General features: G+C 43.9%; 1 protein-coding gene and 1 long non-coding RNA gene across 2 annotated transcripts; both read right to left on the bottom strand.

Annotated features, from left to right (window-relative positions):
• Positions 1-11,239: 11,239 nt before the first annotated feature.
• Positions 11,240-15,448, bottom strand: LOC121585404. The gene is made up of 6 exons (XM_045226608.1): positions 15,309-15,448; positions 14,988-15,118; positions 12,435-12,496; positions 12,182-12,282; positions 11,836-12,011; positions 11,240-11,703 (listed from the first exon to the last, which is right to left on the bottom strand). The coding sequence occupies exons 1-6, from the start codon at positions 15,433-15,435 to the stop codon at positions 11,608-11,610; spliced, it is 693 nt and encodes a 230-aa protein (XP_045082543.1). The 5' UTR covers positions 15,436-15,448; the 3' UTR covers positions 11,240-11,607.
• Positions 12,628-14,244, bottom strand: LOC123492914. Its single transcript, XR_006661921.1, has 3 exons — positions 14,191-14,244; positions 12,905-13,062; positions 12,628-12,714 (listed from the first exon to the last, which is right to left on the bottom strand). It is a non-coding gene; the product is annotated as an uncharacterized LOC123492914 (long non-coding RNA).
• Positions 15,449-15,724: the final 276 nt, after the last annotated feature.

Below are 15,724 nucleotides of genomic sequence, written 5' to 3' on the forward strand. Positions count from 1 at the left end.
ATTGTGTTTTATGAGCCAGGGGATACCAAGGACCAGGGGAGTCTGTGGGCAGTCGATAATATGGAATTGAATGTTCTCCTGATGATTTCCCGACACTCTAAGACAAACAGGAACAGTCTGATGGGTAATGCGGGTCAACAATTGTCCATTTAGACCCTTAGCCTGCAGCGGACAGTCCATAGGAACAGTCTCCAAATCCATTTGTTGAGCCCACTCTCTATCCAAAAAGCTTTCGTCGGCACCAGAGTCAATCAGCGCACTAACAGAGAAATTCTGGGACTGCCACTGGAGGGATGCCTGGAGCAGAATGCGGGGAGAAGAGGAAGAATCCGCTGCTCGGCTCACCAAAACTTCTCCCATAAATGATGAGCCGGCCCTTTTCCCGGACGAACTGGGCAGGAAGGAACGAAATGACCAGCTTCTCCACAATACAGGCAGACCCGAGCCTGAATACGACGTGCACGCTCCTCTGAGGACAACCGTGCACGACCCACCTCCATGGCTTCGGGTTCAGTGCTCCTCGTATCGACTCGGGAAGACACGGCTCTCTCCGTAGGGACGATGCAGGGAGGAGTTTGTTGATGACAGACAGGTTGCTTGGAACTAACACTCCTCTCCCGGCGGCGCTCCCGAATCCGATTATCCAACCTGATAGTGAGTGAAATAAGATTATCCAGCGTAGGCGATTCATCATATGACACCAATTCATCTTTTAAAGTCTCAGACAAAGCATTGATGAACACTCCTTGTAATGCCTCGTCATTCCAACCACTCACTGCTGCTAAAGTCCGAAACTCCACTGCCATCTCCGCCACACTACGAGCCCCCTGCCGAAGAGAAAACAACCGTTTCGCAGCCTCCTTGCCTCGTGCGGGGTGGTCAAAAACCTTCCTCATCTCCGTGGTGAAGGCCACGTAAGCGTTGCAAATGTCCGACTGACTCTCCCAGACCGCGGATCCCCAGGCACGAGCGGAACCGCTAGTAGAGTTGATAAGGTAGGCAATACGGGCTCTTTCTGAGGCGTAGGTGAGGGGCTGTTGTTCAAACACTAACGAGCATTGAGTCAAAAAAATCGCCACAGGTTCCCATGTTCCCGTCATAGCGCTCTGGAGCAGGAACAAAAGGCTCTCTGATCTGGGCTGAAGGGGTAGTAAGGGCAGACACTTGATTGGTGAGTAATTGAACCTGATTAAGCAGCACCTGACTGTCCTCAGCAATCGTCTTAAACAGGGTATCATGTTGGCCAAGTAGAATGCCCTGATTGGCTATGGCAGTCCAAATTTGAGTGCACTCTGGGGTGGTATCCGAGCTACTGTCTGCTGGGTTCATGTTGGTCAGATCATACTGTTATGATTTAACTGGATAGAACCCAAATGCAGACAAGTACACCAAGCCAGAGAAGTTTTAACAGGTTTATTATAATGTTCAATAGTCCAGGTTTCCAATAAATGGGGAAGAGCAAGTCCAGGTTACAGGGAGGGTACAGATCCAGGTCAGGGCAGGTGTGGTACCGTAATGTCCTAGTGTCCGTGGTGAGTCCAAAGGAGAGGCCCGATAGTGGAGAGCAGGATGGTGGTGGCAGGAGTGAAGCGGAGGCAGGAGTCAGGTTCCAAATATCTGTGGCACAGGAGAAAAAGTAAATAAACAGTCCAAAAAACACAAGAGCGAAAACAGACAGGTTGAGTCGGCAGCGAGACTAACATGGTTGTCTTGACTATGATCTGACGATGAGTGGAAAGTTTGACCGGGTCTTAAAGGCTGAGGTGATTATGGTGAATGAGCTGCAGCTGGAACCCTGACTCCCGCACACCAGACTTCACTCCTGCAATCAAGGACAGACAGAGGGGAGGGGGAGAGCAGAGAGAGAGCTACCTAGCAGCAGTAGGCCTAACACTTACTGTAGCGGGACCACAGGCAATCGATATATTCAATACCTTCACGTTTCCAAATGAGGAGGATGAAGACGAGTTTGCGGAGGTACTGGGTCAGTTTGATATATATTGTTTACCTAAGAAGAACGAGACATATGAACGTTGTGTGTTTCGTTGTCGTATAAAACTGCAAGGTGAAAAGTTTGGCGTCTTTCTTACAGATTTGAAATTAAAAGCACAGACGTGTAATTTTATAGACCTAACCTCCTTTATGCTTCGAGATCAGATTGTGTTTGGTATAAATGACTCCAGAGTTAGAGAAAAATGTCTGCGGGAAAATGAGTTACATTTGGACACTGCAGTAAAAATATGTCAGGCGAATGGCCTGGCACAATTGCATATTAAAACTTTTAGTTCCACACCAGCAAACACTGCTATGGAGGTGGAAAATACAGCAGTGAATTTTGTAGACAAAGACACAAGGTGGCGCTATGAGCAAAGGAGACACAAGCAATATGACTTTGACCCAAGGAGTCACAACCAATATGAGTGTAATAGGAGTGGCACCATGCACCAGGCCAGGAAGTGCCCTGCTTTTGGAAAATGTTGCTACAAGTGCAAGGGTAAAAATGTGTTTTGCAAAGGACAAGTATGGGAGACAGAATGTTCACACCATTGAAATGGAGGAGAATGAACAAAGTGATTTGTTTGTGGGTACTGTGGATTGCATGGAGGATGGGCAAGAACCATCACAGGTCCATACTGGAGCTAGTGACCATTGGGTTGTACCACTCGTGGTCAATGGTACAATGTTGACCTTAAAGCTGGATACAGGGGCTAAAGCCAACCTGATCAATATGAGGGATTTTCATGAGCTAAAGCACAAGCCAGCCATCATGCAAAAGGCTGTGGCTCTCAAAGCGTACAATGGCCAGGCAATTGAGGCTAAAGGTTTGTGTCAGCTAACTGTAAAGGGGAAAACAAGAAGCCACACACTTATGTTTTGATTGTACCAGAGGGGCATGATTCTCTTTTGGGGGATACAGCATGTGAGTCGTTGGGACTGGTTAAGCGAGTGCACACCATTATTGACTTTGACTGGCTGCACAGTGTTCAACGGGTGACAAGTAATCAAAATGGTGAGGAGATTGCTCAAAGATATTCTGATGTGTTCACAGGATTCGTGGCATTGCCTCTCATTCACTCTATTACTCTCACAGAGAATGCCAAGCCAGTGATTCATGCACCACGCAGAGTTCTAGTGCCACTATGGAAGGATCTAAAGAAGGAGTTGGGAATAATGGGGAAACTCAATGTGCTCGTGAAAACAGAGGAGCCAACAAACTGGGTCAATTCCATGGTGTGTGTGTGCGGAAAAGGAATGGAGATCTGAGAGTCTGTATGGACCCCAACGACCTTAATAAATGTATCAAAAGGGAGCATTTTCAGATTCCTAAGAGGGAGGAGATAGGATGCTTCAAATGGATTCTGGCAGGTGAGGTTGGATGCAGCCAGCACCAAACTGTGTACAGTCAATACTCCTTTTGGAAGATATTCCTTTAAGAGGTTACCTTTTGTCATAAGTTCTGCCCCTGAGCTCTTTCACAAGGCCATGGAAAGTGTTTTTGAGGGGTTAGAGGGAATTTGGATGATCTTGGGGTCCACTATGCAAGAACACAATGAGCGGCTGGAAAAGACTGCAGAGGGTTCAGAAGCATGGTTTGAAGCTAAATCAGGCTAAATGTCAGTTCTGTGTTAAGGAAATCACATTTTTGAGGGATAAACTGTCCTCAGAGAGTGTGCAGCCTGATCATGCCAAGGTCAAAGCAGTGAGGGAGTTGGCAAATCCCACAGATAGGAAAGGCATTCAGAGTGTTTTGGGTATGGTCAATTATTTGGGGATGTTTGTACCAAACCTCTCAGCTAAAACAGTGAACTTAAGGACACTCCTTCAGGACAAGACAAAGTTATCATGGAACAGAGAACATGAAAGAGAGTGGAACGATGAAAATAACATGTGCTAACCTTTTTCAAACCTGACAGGCCTACTAAGGTGTCCACGGACGCCTCCAAAAGAAGGCATTGGAGCAGTGCTGCTTCAGGAGCATCAAGGTATGTGGAAGCTTGTGGCTTATGCGGCCCATTCTTTGACTGATGCTGAGAAGCGTTATGCTCAAATAGAAAAGGAGTGCCTAGGGTTGGTCGTTAGTTGTGAGAAGTTTCACTGTTACATTTATGGCTTACCAAAGGTGAATCTAGAAACGGACCAGAAACCCCTTATTTCAATCTCTCAAAAAAATCTGAATGACATGCCTCCTCGTCTTCAAAGGATGATGAGGTTGCAATGCTATGATTTTATATATATATATATATATATATTGTGATGTCACGAGAGGCTACACAGCTTTCAGCGGGATTGCTCAAGTAGTGCAAGGAGACCAGGTTCAACCAAAACAAGGATTTTATTAAAGGTCTTGGGCAACTAACGAAAGTATAACACAATTCTGTTCTCTGGTGGCTCTTAAGGGTTAACAGTTCAGGGATGTCTCTTCCACATCCAAAATCATAACTTTCCTTTGCTCAAATAACTTTTCCCCAGTCTTACTGTATTCCACGTTGCAGCTAGTGGCCAACCCAGCAAAACGTCCTTCCAAATGTCCCACACGTATTTCCACAGGTGCATATATCCAAAGGTGAGTATTTCCCAAAGGTAAGTATCTCCAAATCCTTATATTCCTCATGGAAGTGGACGTGCAGCACTCTTGTCCTCCAGAGAGCCCAGGTTGGAGACTGTCTCTTCACCCCCCACACACTCCCTCAGTGTGTCTCTTCCCTTCCCAAACCTTCAGCTCATCAGCTCCTCATTTGTTTCAGCTGCGTGGGAAGATTGGCCATAGAGGGGTGGAGTTCCCGACCATACCAGCAGATGGAGCCATAGCTGTCTGGGTTTGCAGCCACCTCAGGGGGATGTAACGTCCCTCCAGGACACAGCCTCTCGTGACATCACACATCCCCCTCCTCGGGACCGATGTCCTCGTCGGGGTAAAGGCAGCGAAGAAGGCATCACGCCGGGAGAGGGCGTCCGCATTGCCGTGGTGCTTGCCAGCCTGCTCTCTCTTCAACTCCTCCACCTCTAGGACCAGGGACTCAGCCTCCTGTTGTCTCTCCTTGAGTTTCTTACTGAACGCATCAGCCTTGGTTTTAGCAGAGTTTAGCTTCTGTTGAGCAGCTTTCAGTTCCTTCTCTCTCTCTGCCTCCGCATTCTTCATCTTGTTCTCCAACACCTTGTACTTCTCCTCTGCCTTCTTCTGGACCTCCTTACTACTGCGCAGGGTCTCCTCACACTCCTCGATGGTCCTGCGCAGCCTCTCCAGCTCCTCCTGTTGCTTATGGAAGGAGCTCTGTTGGAGTTTAGCCTGGAGGATATCTAACTCTTCTGTCTTCATGTCTAACTGTTGCTTTAACAAACGATACCTCTCAGCGGTCCCCTTCAGACCAGACAGTTCTTTGTCCAGATTCTGTAGCTCCGTCTCTGTGTCGGTCTGGGCACCTGCCATCCCTATCAGAGCCCGGGCGGGAGTGAGTAATTCGGAGGATTGCACCGGAGCCTTCCCAGGATGAGTCTTGCCTCTCCGTTTCCGAGGTACTCGGGTTATCCTCTCCTGAGACTCTCTCCAGAGTGGGTAAAAGGCTGGGCAGTCTCGTCCAATTAGGACAGGGACGGGGAGGGAATCAACCACCCCCGCCGTCGTGTGTATGGTTCCCCGTGTGCTGGTCATTGTAAGTTCAGTAATGGGGTATTCTCTGGTGTCCCCATGGACACAGGAAACTGGGAGGACTTTCCCCGGGGTCAGACACGTTGGGCCCACCAAATCCTTACGCACCAGGGTGGCCCGGCTACCAGAATCCAGTAAGGCCTCCACATCATGGTGATTCACAGTTACCGGGCAGGTGGGGGGGTCGATCTGGGCCGCCATCTACGACTCCCAAGAGCGAGGCAAAACGGTGTGTGGGTGCTGAGCTGGAGGACTCCGCAGTGGGCATAGGTTCATCGGCTGGTTTCCCACACTGCCAGGAGATATGTCCCATCTCCCCACACCGGTAACACTGTCGAGTTTCCCCCCTCCTGGTGTACTCTTCTTGGACCCGCCTGGTTTCTGGCTCCCCCTGGGCCGGGATAAGTCCTGACGTGGCTGGGTTCGAGACCTTGGGGTCCTTTGGACGGGTTCTTCCCATTTGTGGTGGGGCCGCACTCCTGGGGTCTTTTCGGGAAGCATTCAGCATCTCCGCTGTGGCCTGGTACTTTTCCACAGCTTCCACGGTCAGATCAGCCGTGGTCAAGGCCTGTTGACTGATGACCCGTTTTGCCTCATAAGGCAGGGCGCGTGAGGTAACGATCCACCACAACGGCCTCCACCACCGCCGCTGCTGTATTCCTCTGCGGATCCAGCCATTTCCTTGCGATTCGGACAAGTTCATGCATCTGCGCCCGAGGAGGTTGGTCTGGTTGGAAGGTCCAGCTGTGAAAGCGCTGGGCCATACCAAACTTTGTGAGTCCATATCTGCTGAGGATCTCAGACTTCAGGGCATCATAGTCAGTAACCTGGTCAGGGCCCAGGTCCCGGACAGCATTCAGCGATTCCCCCGGTTAGAAAGGGGGGCTAACAGACCAACCCACTGTTGCTTGGGCCAGGCTTCCCTAGTGGCCGTGGCCTCAAATGCATGCAGGTATGCCTCAATGTCATCGGTAGCTCCCATCTTAGATATAAAGTCACTTGCCTTTATTGGGCGGGTATTTTGGACCACCCTCTGTCTCTGCAACTGCAATTCCTCTGCCTTCAGAAGGTTGGCTTTCTTTTGCTCCTCCAAGAGAGCCACGTTTGCTTGCATCTGGGCTTGCTGGCCAGCAACCAGGGCTTTCAATATGTCCTCCATTTCAGTCGGCGGGGAGCCTACGGCCAACTTGGAAAACTGGGTGATCAAACCTTCGGTATCCTCCTCTGACATGCACTATTAACGCTTGAGCGTGCCCGTATTCTCCACCATCTGTGATGTCACGAGAGGCTACACAGCTTTCAGCGGGATTGCTCAAGTAGTGCAAGGAGACCAGGTTCAACCAAAACAAGGATTTTATTAAAGGTCTTGGGCAACTAACGAAAGTATAACACAATTCTGTTCTCTGGTGGCTCTTAAGGGTTAACAGTTCAGGGATGTCTCTTCCACATCCAAAATCATAACTTTCCTTTGCTCAAATAACTTTTCCCCAGTCTTACTGTATTCCACGTTGCAGCTAGTGGCCAACCCAGCAAAACGTCCTTCCAAATGTCCCACACGTATTTCCACAGGTGCATATATCCAAAGGTGAGTATTTCCCAAAGGTAAGTATCTCCAAATCCTTATATTCCTCATGGAAGTGGACGTGCAGCACTCTTGTCCTCCAGAGAGCCCAGGTTGGAGACTGTCTCTTCACCCCCCACACACTCCCTCAGTGTGTCTCTTCCCTTCCCAAACCTTCAGCTCATCAGCTCCTCATTTGTTTCAGCTGCGTGGGAAGATTGGCCATAGAGGGGTGGAGTTCCCGACCATACCAGCAGATGGAGCCATAGCTGTCTGGGTTTGCAGCCACCTCAGGGGGATGTAACGTCCCTCCAGGACACAGCCTCTCGTGACATCACAATATATATATATATATATATATATATATTATGATATAGTTTTGCATCAATTGTTATAAAAATTATGCAATACTCACTATTGTCTTCATTACACTCAATCAAATGAACCCTGTTTTACTCCATTGTTTGTAAATAATGGATAGCTTAAACCAGTTAAAACTATCATTTTCGTCTTTGGACTGTCAGTCCTTGCACTAGACGAAATGTCTATGAGAGGGGTTACATTTCCCTCATCTTTCAGCTATTTACCAAGTGGCAGAGCCACAGTTTTTTTTTACTTTAAAGCTTTAAAGAGATTCTTACCTCGGTCCTTTTTGTATATTTTTTAGCAAGTAGTACCTGATCACTGAAGACAATGAGACTGCCTATAAAGAGGAGGTCAGTGATTTGGCAGTGTGGTGCCAGGACAACAACCTCTCCCTCAACTTCAGCAAGACAAAGGTGCTGATCGTGGACTACAGGAAACGGAGGGCCGAGCATGCCCCCATCCACATCGACAGGGCTGTAGTGGAGCAGGTCGAGAGCTTCAAGTTACTCAGTGTCCATATCACTAAAGAATTAACATGGTCCACACACACCAATACAGTCGTGAAGATGGCACAGCAATGCCTCTTCCGCCTCAAAAGGCTGAAAAGATTTGGCATATGCCCTCAGATCCTCAAAAGGTTCTACAGCTGCACCATTGAGAGCATTTTGACTGGCTGCATCACCGCTTGGTATGGCACCTGCTTGGCATCCGACAACAAGGCGCTACAAAGCGTAGTGGGTACGGCCCAGTACATCACTGGGGCCGAGCTCCCATCCATCCAGGACCTCTATAAAATGCGGTGTCAGAACAGCGGAAGGCCCTAAAAATGGTCAAAGATTCCAGCCACCCAAGTCATAGACTATTTTCTTTTCTACCTGATGGCAAGCGGTACCGATGCACAAAGTCTGGAACCAACCGGACCCTGAACAGCTTCTACCCCCAAGCTATAAGACTGCTAAATAGTTAACCATAGAGTCAGTGCGTCAATATAAGTTACATTACAAAATAATGGCCATCAAAATATGTCAATTTAAGCTAGAGATATCGTTTTTTTTGCATATCAACCTCATAGTGTTGAAATATACAGTGCCTTCAGAAACTATTAACACCCCTTGACTTTTCCACATTTTGTTGTGTTACATGTTGGGATTAAAATGGATTTAATTTACATTTCTTGTCAAATATCTACTCTATATGGTAAAAGTGGAAGAAAAATTCTAACATTTGTAAAATAAAATATGAAAAATAAAACACTAATATATCTTGATTACATAAGTATTCAACCCACTGAGTCAATACATTAGAATCACCTTTGGCAGCAGTGAATACAGCTGTGAGTCTTGGGTAAATCTAAGAGCTTTCCACACCTGGATTGTGCAACATTTGCCCATGATTCTTTTCAAAATTCTTCAAGCTCTGTCAAATGTGTAGTTGATAATTGCTAGACAACCATTTTCAGGTCTTGCCATGGATTTTCAAGCAGATTTAAGTCAAAACTGTAACTCGGCCACTCAGGAACATTCACAGTCTTCTTGGTTTAGTTTATAAGGATCCCCATTAGCTACTGCACATTCAGAAGCTACTCTTCCTGGGGTCCACATAAAACATAGAAATACATGACAAAGTTCAGAACATATATCATTGTGAGCAGGTTATTTTTTCGATTATTGAATCTCCTGCTTTTCCTGTGGTATTAGGTATCCTGTGGCTAGCACTCCACAACCCCACCTTCTCATGGCCGCAGAGGGCTCTCACGAGAGTGTCAGGGTAGGTGGCTAGATGTTTCCGTTGGTGCAACCACGGTGGAAAGTCCAGACAGTACCTCCACCGTGCGCATTCCCCCTGAATACCTCGATCTGGCGCAAGCGTTCTCTAAAACGCAGGGGACTAAATTACCACCTCATCGGGCGGGGGTTTGCGCGATAAACCTCCGGGTAGACGCTGTACCTCCCAAGAGTCATATATACCCCCTGTCACAGGCTGAAACAGTGGCTATGGAAACATATGTCACCGAGTCCCTGCGCCAGGGGTATATACGTCCCTCCACTTCACCCGCCTCCTCAAGTTTCTTCTTTGTGAAGAAGAACGACGGAGGGCTGCGCCCCTGCATTGATTATCGACCACTGAACAGGGAGACGATAAGATTTAGTCATCCTCTCCCCCTCATTCCTTCAGTGATTGAATCAATGCAGGGGTCGGTGTTCTTGCCATGGGCAGAATATGCCTAGAACTCTCTCCGCCACTCCTCTACTAACCTAACACCATTCCAATGTGTTTTAGGTTACCAACCGGTTCTGGCACCGTGGGACCAGAGCCAGACCGAGGCTCCTGCGGTGGATGACTGGTTTCGGCGCGCGGAGGAGACGTGGGACGCTGCCCACGTTCATCTCCAGCGCGTCGTGTGTTGTCAGAAGTTCAGCGTTGGCCTTCTGACAACATCATCACCACAATCATCACCACAATTGTCTTGTCTCGTTATCACACACACCTGGTTCTAATCCCCTAATTAGTCCGTGTATAAGTGTTCCCTCTGCCCCCTTGTCCTTGTGGGTGATTGTTTACTGTGAAGGTTAGTGAAGCGCGGTGGATCTCGTGTATTTTGTTCGACTGCAGTATTTTCCTATGTGCCTTGTATTTTCCAGTGCACCTGTTTTGTGCCCTGGAGTGTGTAACCCTGTATTTTTGCGGATTAAAGCCTGTTATTCTGTGATTTTGCCTCCTGTGCCTGACTCCTTCAACACCACCTCATCACAAGTTCAGTTAGTATTGTGGAGTAAGTACAATGTTGTTGGTCCATCCTATGTTTTCTCCTATCACAGCCATTAAACTTTGTAACTGTTTTAAAGTCACCATTGGCCTCATGGTGAAATTCCTAAGCGGTTTTCTTCCTCTCTGGCAACTGAGTTAGGAAGGATGCCCGTATCTTTGTAATGACTGGGTGCAGCATTGATACACCATATAAAGTGTAATTGATAACTTAACCATGCTCAAAGGGCTATTCAATGTCTGCTTTAAAAAAAAAAAAAAAATCTACCAATAGGTGCCCTTCTTTGCGAGGCATTGGAAAACTTCCCTGATCTTTGTGGTTGAATCTGTGTTTGAAATGCACTGCTCGACTGAGGGACTTTACAGATAATTGTATGTGTGGGGTACAGAGATGAGGTAGTCATTCCAAAATACTATTGTTGCACACAGAGTCCATGCAACTTATTATGTGACTTGTTATGTGAACTTATTTAAGCTTGCCATAACAAAGGGGTTGAATACTTATTTACTTTTTTTTTATAATTTGTAAAAAATTCTAAAAACATAATACCACTTTGACATTATCGGGTATTATGTGTAGGCCAGTGTCACAAAATCTAAATAGAATCCATTTCAAATTCAGGTTGTAACACTGTGAAGGAACTGTATACAAAACACAGGAACATCACATTTTTGACTGCACTGGGTCTTTAATAAGGTTTGCATAGATCTTTAAGGTGCCAGGTCGGACAATTTCGACTACTTTTGATGTGTAGATGTGTTGTCTGTAATCACCATGCAGTCAAACCCATTCAGTTGTCAAACTGTAAGATGAAGTAACAAGTACTGTATTGCAGATTTTAAAATAAATTAGTTCATAGTTAATCAAGAGAGGAAATAACAAAACAACAATAAATATTATTGTAATGAAGCTTATTATACATTAAATAAATAAGTGATAACCGTTTTAGTCAGTGGACAGCACAGCTTGAAACCACACATGACATAGTTAATAAATATATAAACATACTTTGTTCAGCTCAGCTGTAACGTTGATTAACAACCAGATGCATTATATAAAAAGTAGTACATTGCACAAAAAACATGTGGCCTATTATCAATTTTCTTTTTATGATAAAAATATATGGAAGTCCTCACTTGATCTTCTCAGATGCAATGGTGTGTAGTCACAAGTGATTTTCCATGCATTAAAGTCCCGTGATTAGCAGATATAGATGATTGGCTGTTCTTGTGATGACAGTTGCCCACAGATGTTAGTGTTGTCACCTCAGAAGAGGCCGTTTCTGGTGGTGTACTGTACATTGTAAGATCTACGTCTGTGACAGCGTCTCCTTACAGCTGCACAGCAGCCACACAGCATGCACTACAAAACAAAGATGGGGAAGTATGATTCACATGTTAAATCAATATCATTGCAGAGATTGAACAGCTTATTTGATAATATACTTTGTAGAGTATTTTCAGAGTACACAAGTGAACACAAGCCTATACGTACACAAAGCAGGATCCACAGTGGTACCAGAATGATAGCGATGCCACAAGGGATGATAATGGCCAGAGCCCAGCCAGGAAAACCTCCACCACTTGTGGTATTGAAAGGAGTGGTCAGCAAAACGGTAGGCAGTGGTGTGGTGCTGGTAGTTGTTGGGGCAACAGTGGTTGTCAGGAGACCTAGAATATAAATGAAAATACATTTAAGAGTGATTATAAACGTGTAATATGTCATATACAGTACCACAGATGTGAACGTGTTTTTTTGAGATTGAGTATTACACATATTTTATATGGTGTTTGATAACTCATTGTAATAAAAAACAGAAATAGCAACAAAAGCAGCATACCTGAGACTTTTAAGACTTCCTCTAGAATAGCACTAGGGAGGTTGATTTCTCCCTCTTTGTATAAATACATCACGTCTGCCCTGATTTGAGTGCCAACAGTACTGTGGACGTAAAAATTGGTTTTGTGTGAGAGTTGAACATGTTCCCTCCATCCTGTTTAGCTGTACAAACAGCAGCTGTATGACATCTGCAGACATTCCAAAGAGTGAGTTGAGAAAGCTGGGTTGGTTCACGGACATGACGTTGTACTTACGTGAAGTCGGGCTTGGGAAAGTCAAACTGTTTGCTGTCTGGTTTACAAAGAATAGCACGGAGCTAAAAGGGGAGAAAACACCAAGTTGTCAATTACTATCATGACCTGAAGATGACCATGGATGTATCTTATGTATAAAAGTATCTTACTAGAATGTTAATTGAATCCTGTATCTGGCTGTAGGTCTCACTGGTGAATGTGATTCTGTTACTTCGCGACTCCATGGTTACATTGGTTATTTTGAAACCAAGATCGATGGCAAATGAAGTATCTGTAAGTTCTGTGAGCACACAAATAATTGTAACTATAGCAACAGACAAAATGAATTGCTACAATTTAGGAGTTTCAAAATTAAAAAACATTCAAGAAGTATTTACATAGCGGAAGCAGTTTAATGTTTTTATCTATAAAACATTTTGTAGAGTGGAAATAAATGTATTTATGATATAAGCCTAATTTGTTGAACTCACTGATATAAGTTCCATTCTGGAAGGTGGTTTGAGTGTTTGTCTGATTGTTGAATTGATGATACAGTTGCTTGTTGAAGGCACCAAGGACATCATCCTCAGTGGGGACTGGTGTGTTGAGCTGGAACATCAGTCTAACAAAAACCACCACTGTTCCAAATCTAAGAGAAAATAATAATAAATAGAGAAGTAAATTTCCTAAAGAAAATGTGTGTTCTTGCTAGCTTGTCTTAAGGTATTTATGTTTGTGAAATAAGTTATAGTAGTGGTAGTCACTGCTGTAGTAATGGAAGTGACTGGTTATAGTTGGGAAAAGTAGGTAGATAAAAAAATTGATAGATTGGATAGGATAGCCAGAACATGTCAACGTTGGTTTGTGTCTCTAGCTTGAATGGTTCAAGAGTTACTATTATTGTTGGTAGGTTATTATATGCTAGTTTATACTTGTTTGAATTAGTATAGTTTATAACGTTTTGAAAATGTTAAAGTTGTTTTAAAAGTTTGTAGCTAAAATGGTTAAGGAGCAGCAGCATTTTAAATGTTTACCACTGTGTTCCCATGATTGGCATTGAATCCATAAAGTGTTACGGTAATTTATGCAAATTATATCATTACAGTTTATAAAGGTTTTAGAAAATGTGAAGCTTTTGACAAGCAATCTAAGATGGGTCAGTCTGTACATTTCAATGTTGGTTTGGTCTTTGTAGCATAAATAGTTCAAGACAAGTGGCGTAACCAAATATTTCTCATTAAAACCTATGGAGCTTTTATGCAACTTTAAAATGGTTATAGTTCAACAAGTATAAATAGTATAAAAAAGCTGAATAAAAGCAATCTAAGTTGGGTCAGTCTGAAAATATCAATGTTGGTTTGGTGTTGAAATGCATTGGGAGCTGATTTAAATATTGTTGTACGTCTAAAGGTATTAATGCAAAAAAATATTTTCTCAAGTAATCTAAGTTGGTTCCGTGTTCATAGCTTGAAGCGTTTAGGTGCTAAAAAAGGCTAAATGAATCAAATAATTAGAAAAAGTATGTAATAAATCTAGTGGTCTTGCCTTCAGCAAACACACTAATAAAAATAGATTGGATTTATATAGCGCCTTTCTACCAACTGAGGTACTCAAATACATTTTCTAAAGAAAGGCTGACATTTTGAATGCTTTATGAAAATATCAGTATTTAACGACACAAACACGGATATACATGGTTCTTCGCTTCAAAGGTTCCTTAATTGACAAAGTGTTAATTGAATTGCATAAAATAATTATACTAAATTATCTTGCTTACCTAGTTGTTGATGTCACTGAAGCCATAGAAGTTGAGGTAAAAGTTGCAGTTGTCGTTGTCAAGGTAGGAAGTACAATTGTGGTTGTACTTGTAGAAGCTGCAGTTGTAGTCATTGTAGGAGCAGCAGTTGTGGTTTTTGATGTAGGACCTGCAGTTTTAATTGCCGTAGTAGAAGCCACAGTGGTGGTGGTGGTTGTTGGGGCAACAGTGGTTGGCAGGAGACCTAGAATATAAATGAAAATACATTTTAGGGGGGATTATAGACTTGTAATAATGCATATACAGTACCATAGATGTGAAAGTGTTTTTTCGAGATTGAATATTACGCATATTTGACATGGTGTTTGATAACTCACCGTAATAACAAACAGAAATAGCAACAAAAGCAGCATACCTGAGACTTTTAAGACTTCATCTAGAAAAGCACTAGGGAGGTTGATGTCTTCCTTTTTGTATACATACATCACGTCTGCCCTGATTTGAGTGCCAACAGTACTGTGGACGTAAAAATTGGTTTTGTGTGAGAGTTGAACATGTTCCCTCCATCCTGTTTAGCTGTACAAACAGCAGCTTTATGACATCTGCCGACATTCTAAAGAGTGCAGTTGAGAAAGCTGGGTTGGTTCACGGACATGACGTTGTACTTACGTGAAGTTGGGTTTGGGAAAGTCAAACTGTTTGCCGTCTGGTTTACAAAGAATATCATGGAGCTAAAAGGGGACAAAACACCAAGTTGTCAATTACTATCATGACCTGAACATGACCATGGATGTATCTTATGTATAGAGGTATCTTACTAGGCTGTTAATTGAATCCTCTATCTGGCTGTAGGTCTCATTGGTGAAAGTGAGGCTATTGCTTGGCGACTCCATGGTTACATTGGTTATTTTGAAACCAAGATCGACGGCAAATGAAGTATCTGTAAGTTCTGTGAGCACACAAAACAATGGTCACTATAGCAACAGACAACATGAACTGCTACAATTTAGGAGTTTCAACATTAGAAAACATTCAAGAAGTATTTACATAGCGGAAGCAGTTGAACGTTTACCTATATAAAAAAAATATTGAGTGGAAATAAATGTCTTCATGATATAAGCCTAATTTATTAAACTCACTGATATAAGTTCCATTCTGGAAGGTGGTTTGAGTGTTCGTCTGATTGTTGAATTGAAGATACAGTTGCGTGTCGACGACACCAAGGACATCATCCTTAGTGGGGACTGGTGTGTTGAGCTGGAACATCAGTCTAACAAAAAACATCACTGTGCCAAATCTAAGAGAAAATAATAATAAATAAAAAAGTCAATTTCCTAAAGAAAATGTGTGTTCTTGCTAGCTTGTCTTAAAGTATTTATGGTTGTGAAATAAGTTATAGTAGTGGTAGTCACTGCAGTAGTAATGGAAGTGACTGGTTATAGTTGGGAAAAGTAGGTAGATGGAAAAATTTATAGATTGGATAGGATAGCCAGAACATGTCAACGTTGGTTTGTGTCTCTAGCTTGAATGGTTCAAGAGTTATTATTATTGTTGG

Source organism: Coregonus clupeaformis, chromosome 17, assembly GCF_020615455.1.
Source record: "Coregonus clupeaformis isolate EN_2021a chromosome 17, ASM2061545v1, whole genome shotgun sequence".
Taxonomy (NCBI): Eukaryota; Metazoa; Chordata; class Actinopteri; order Salmoniformes; family Salmonidae; genus Coregonus; species Coregonus clupeaformis.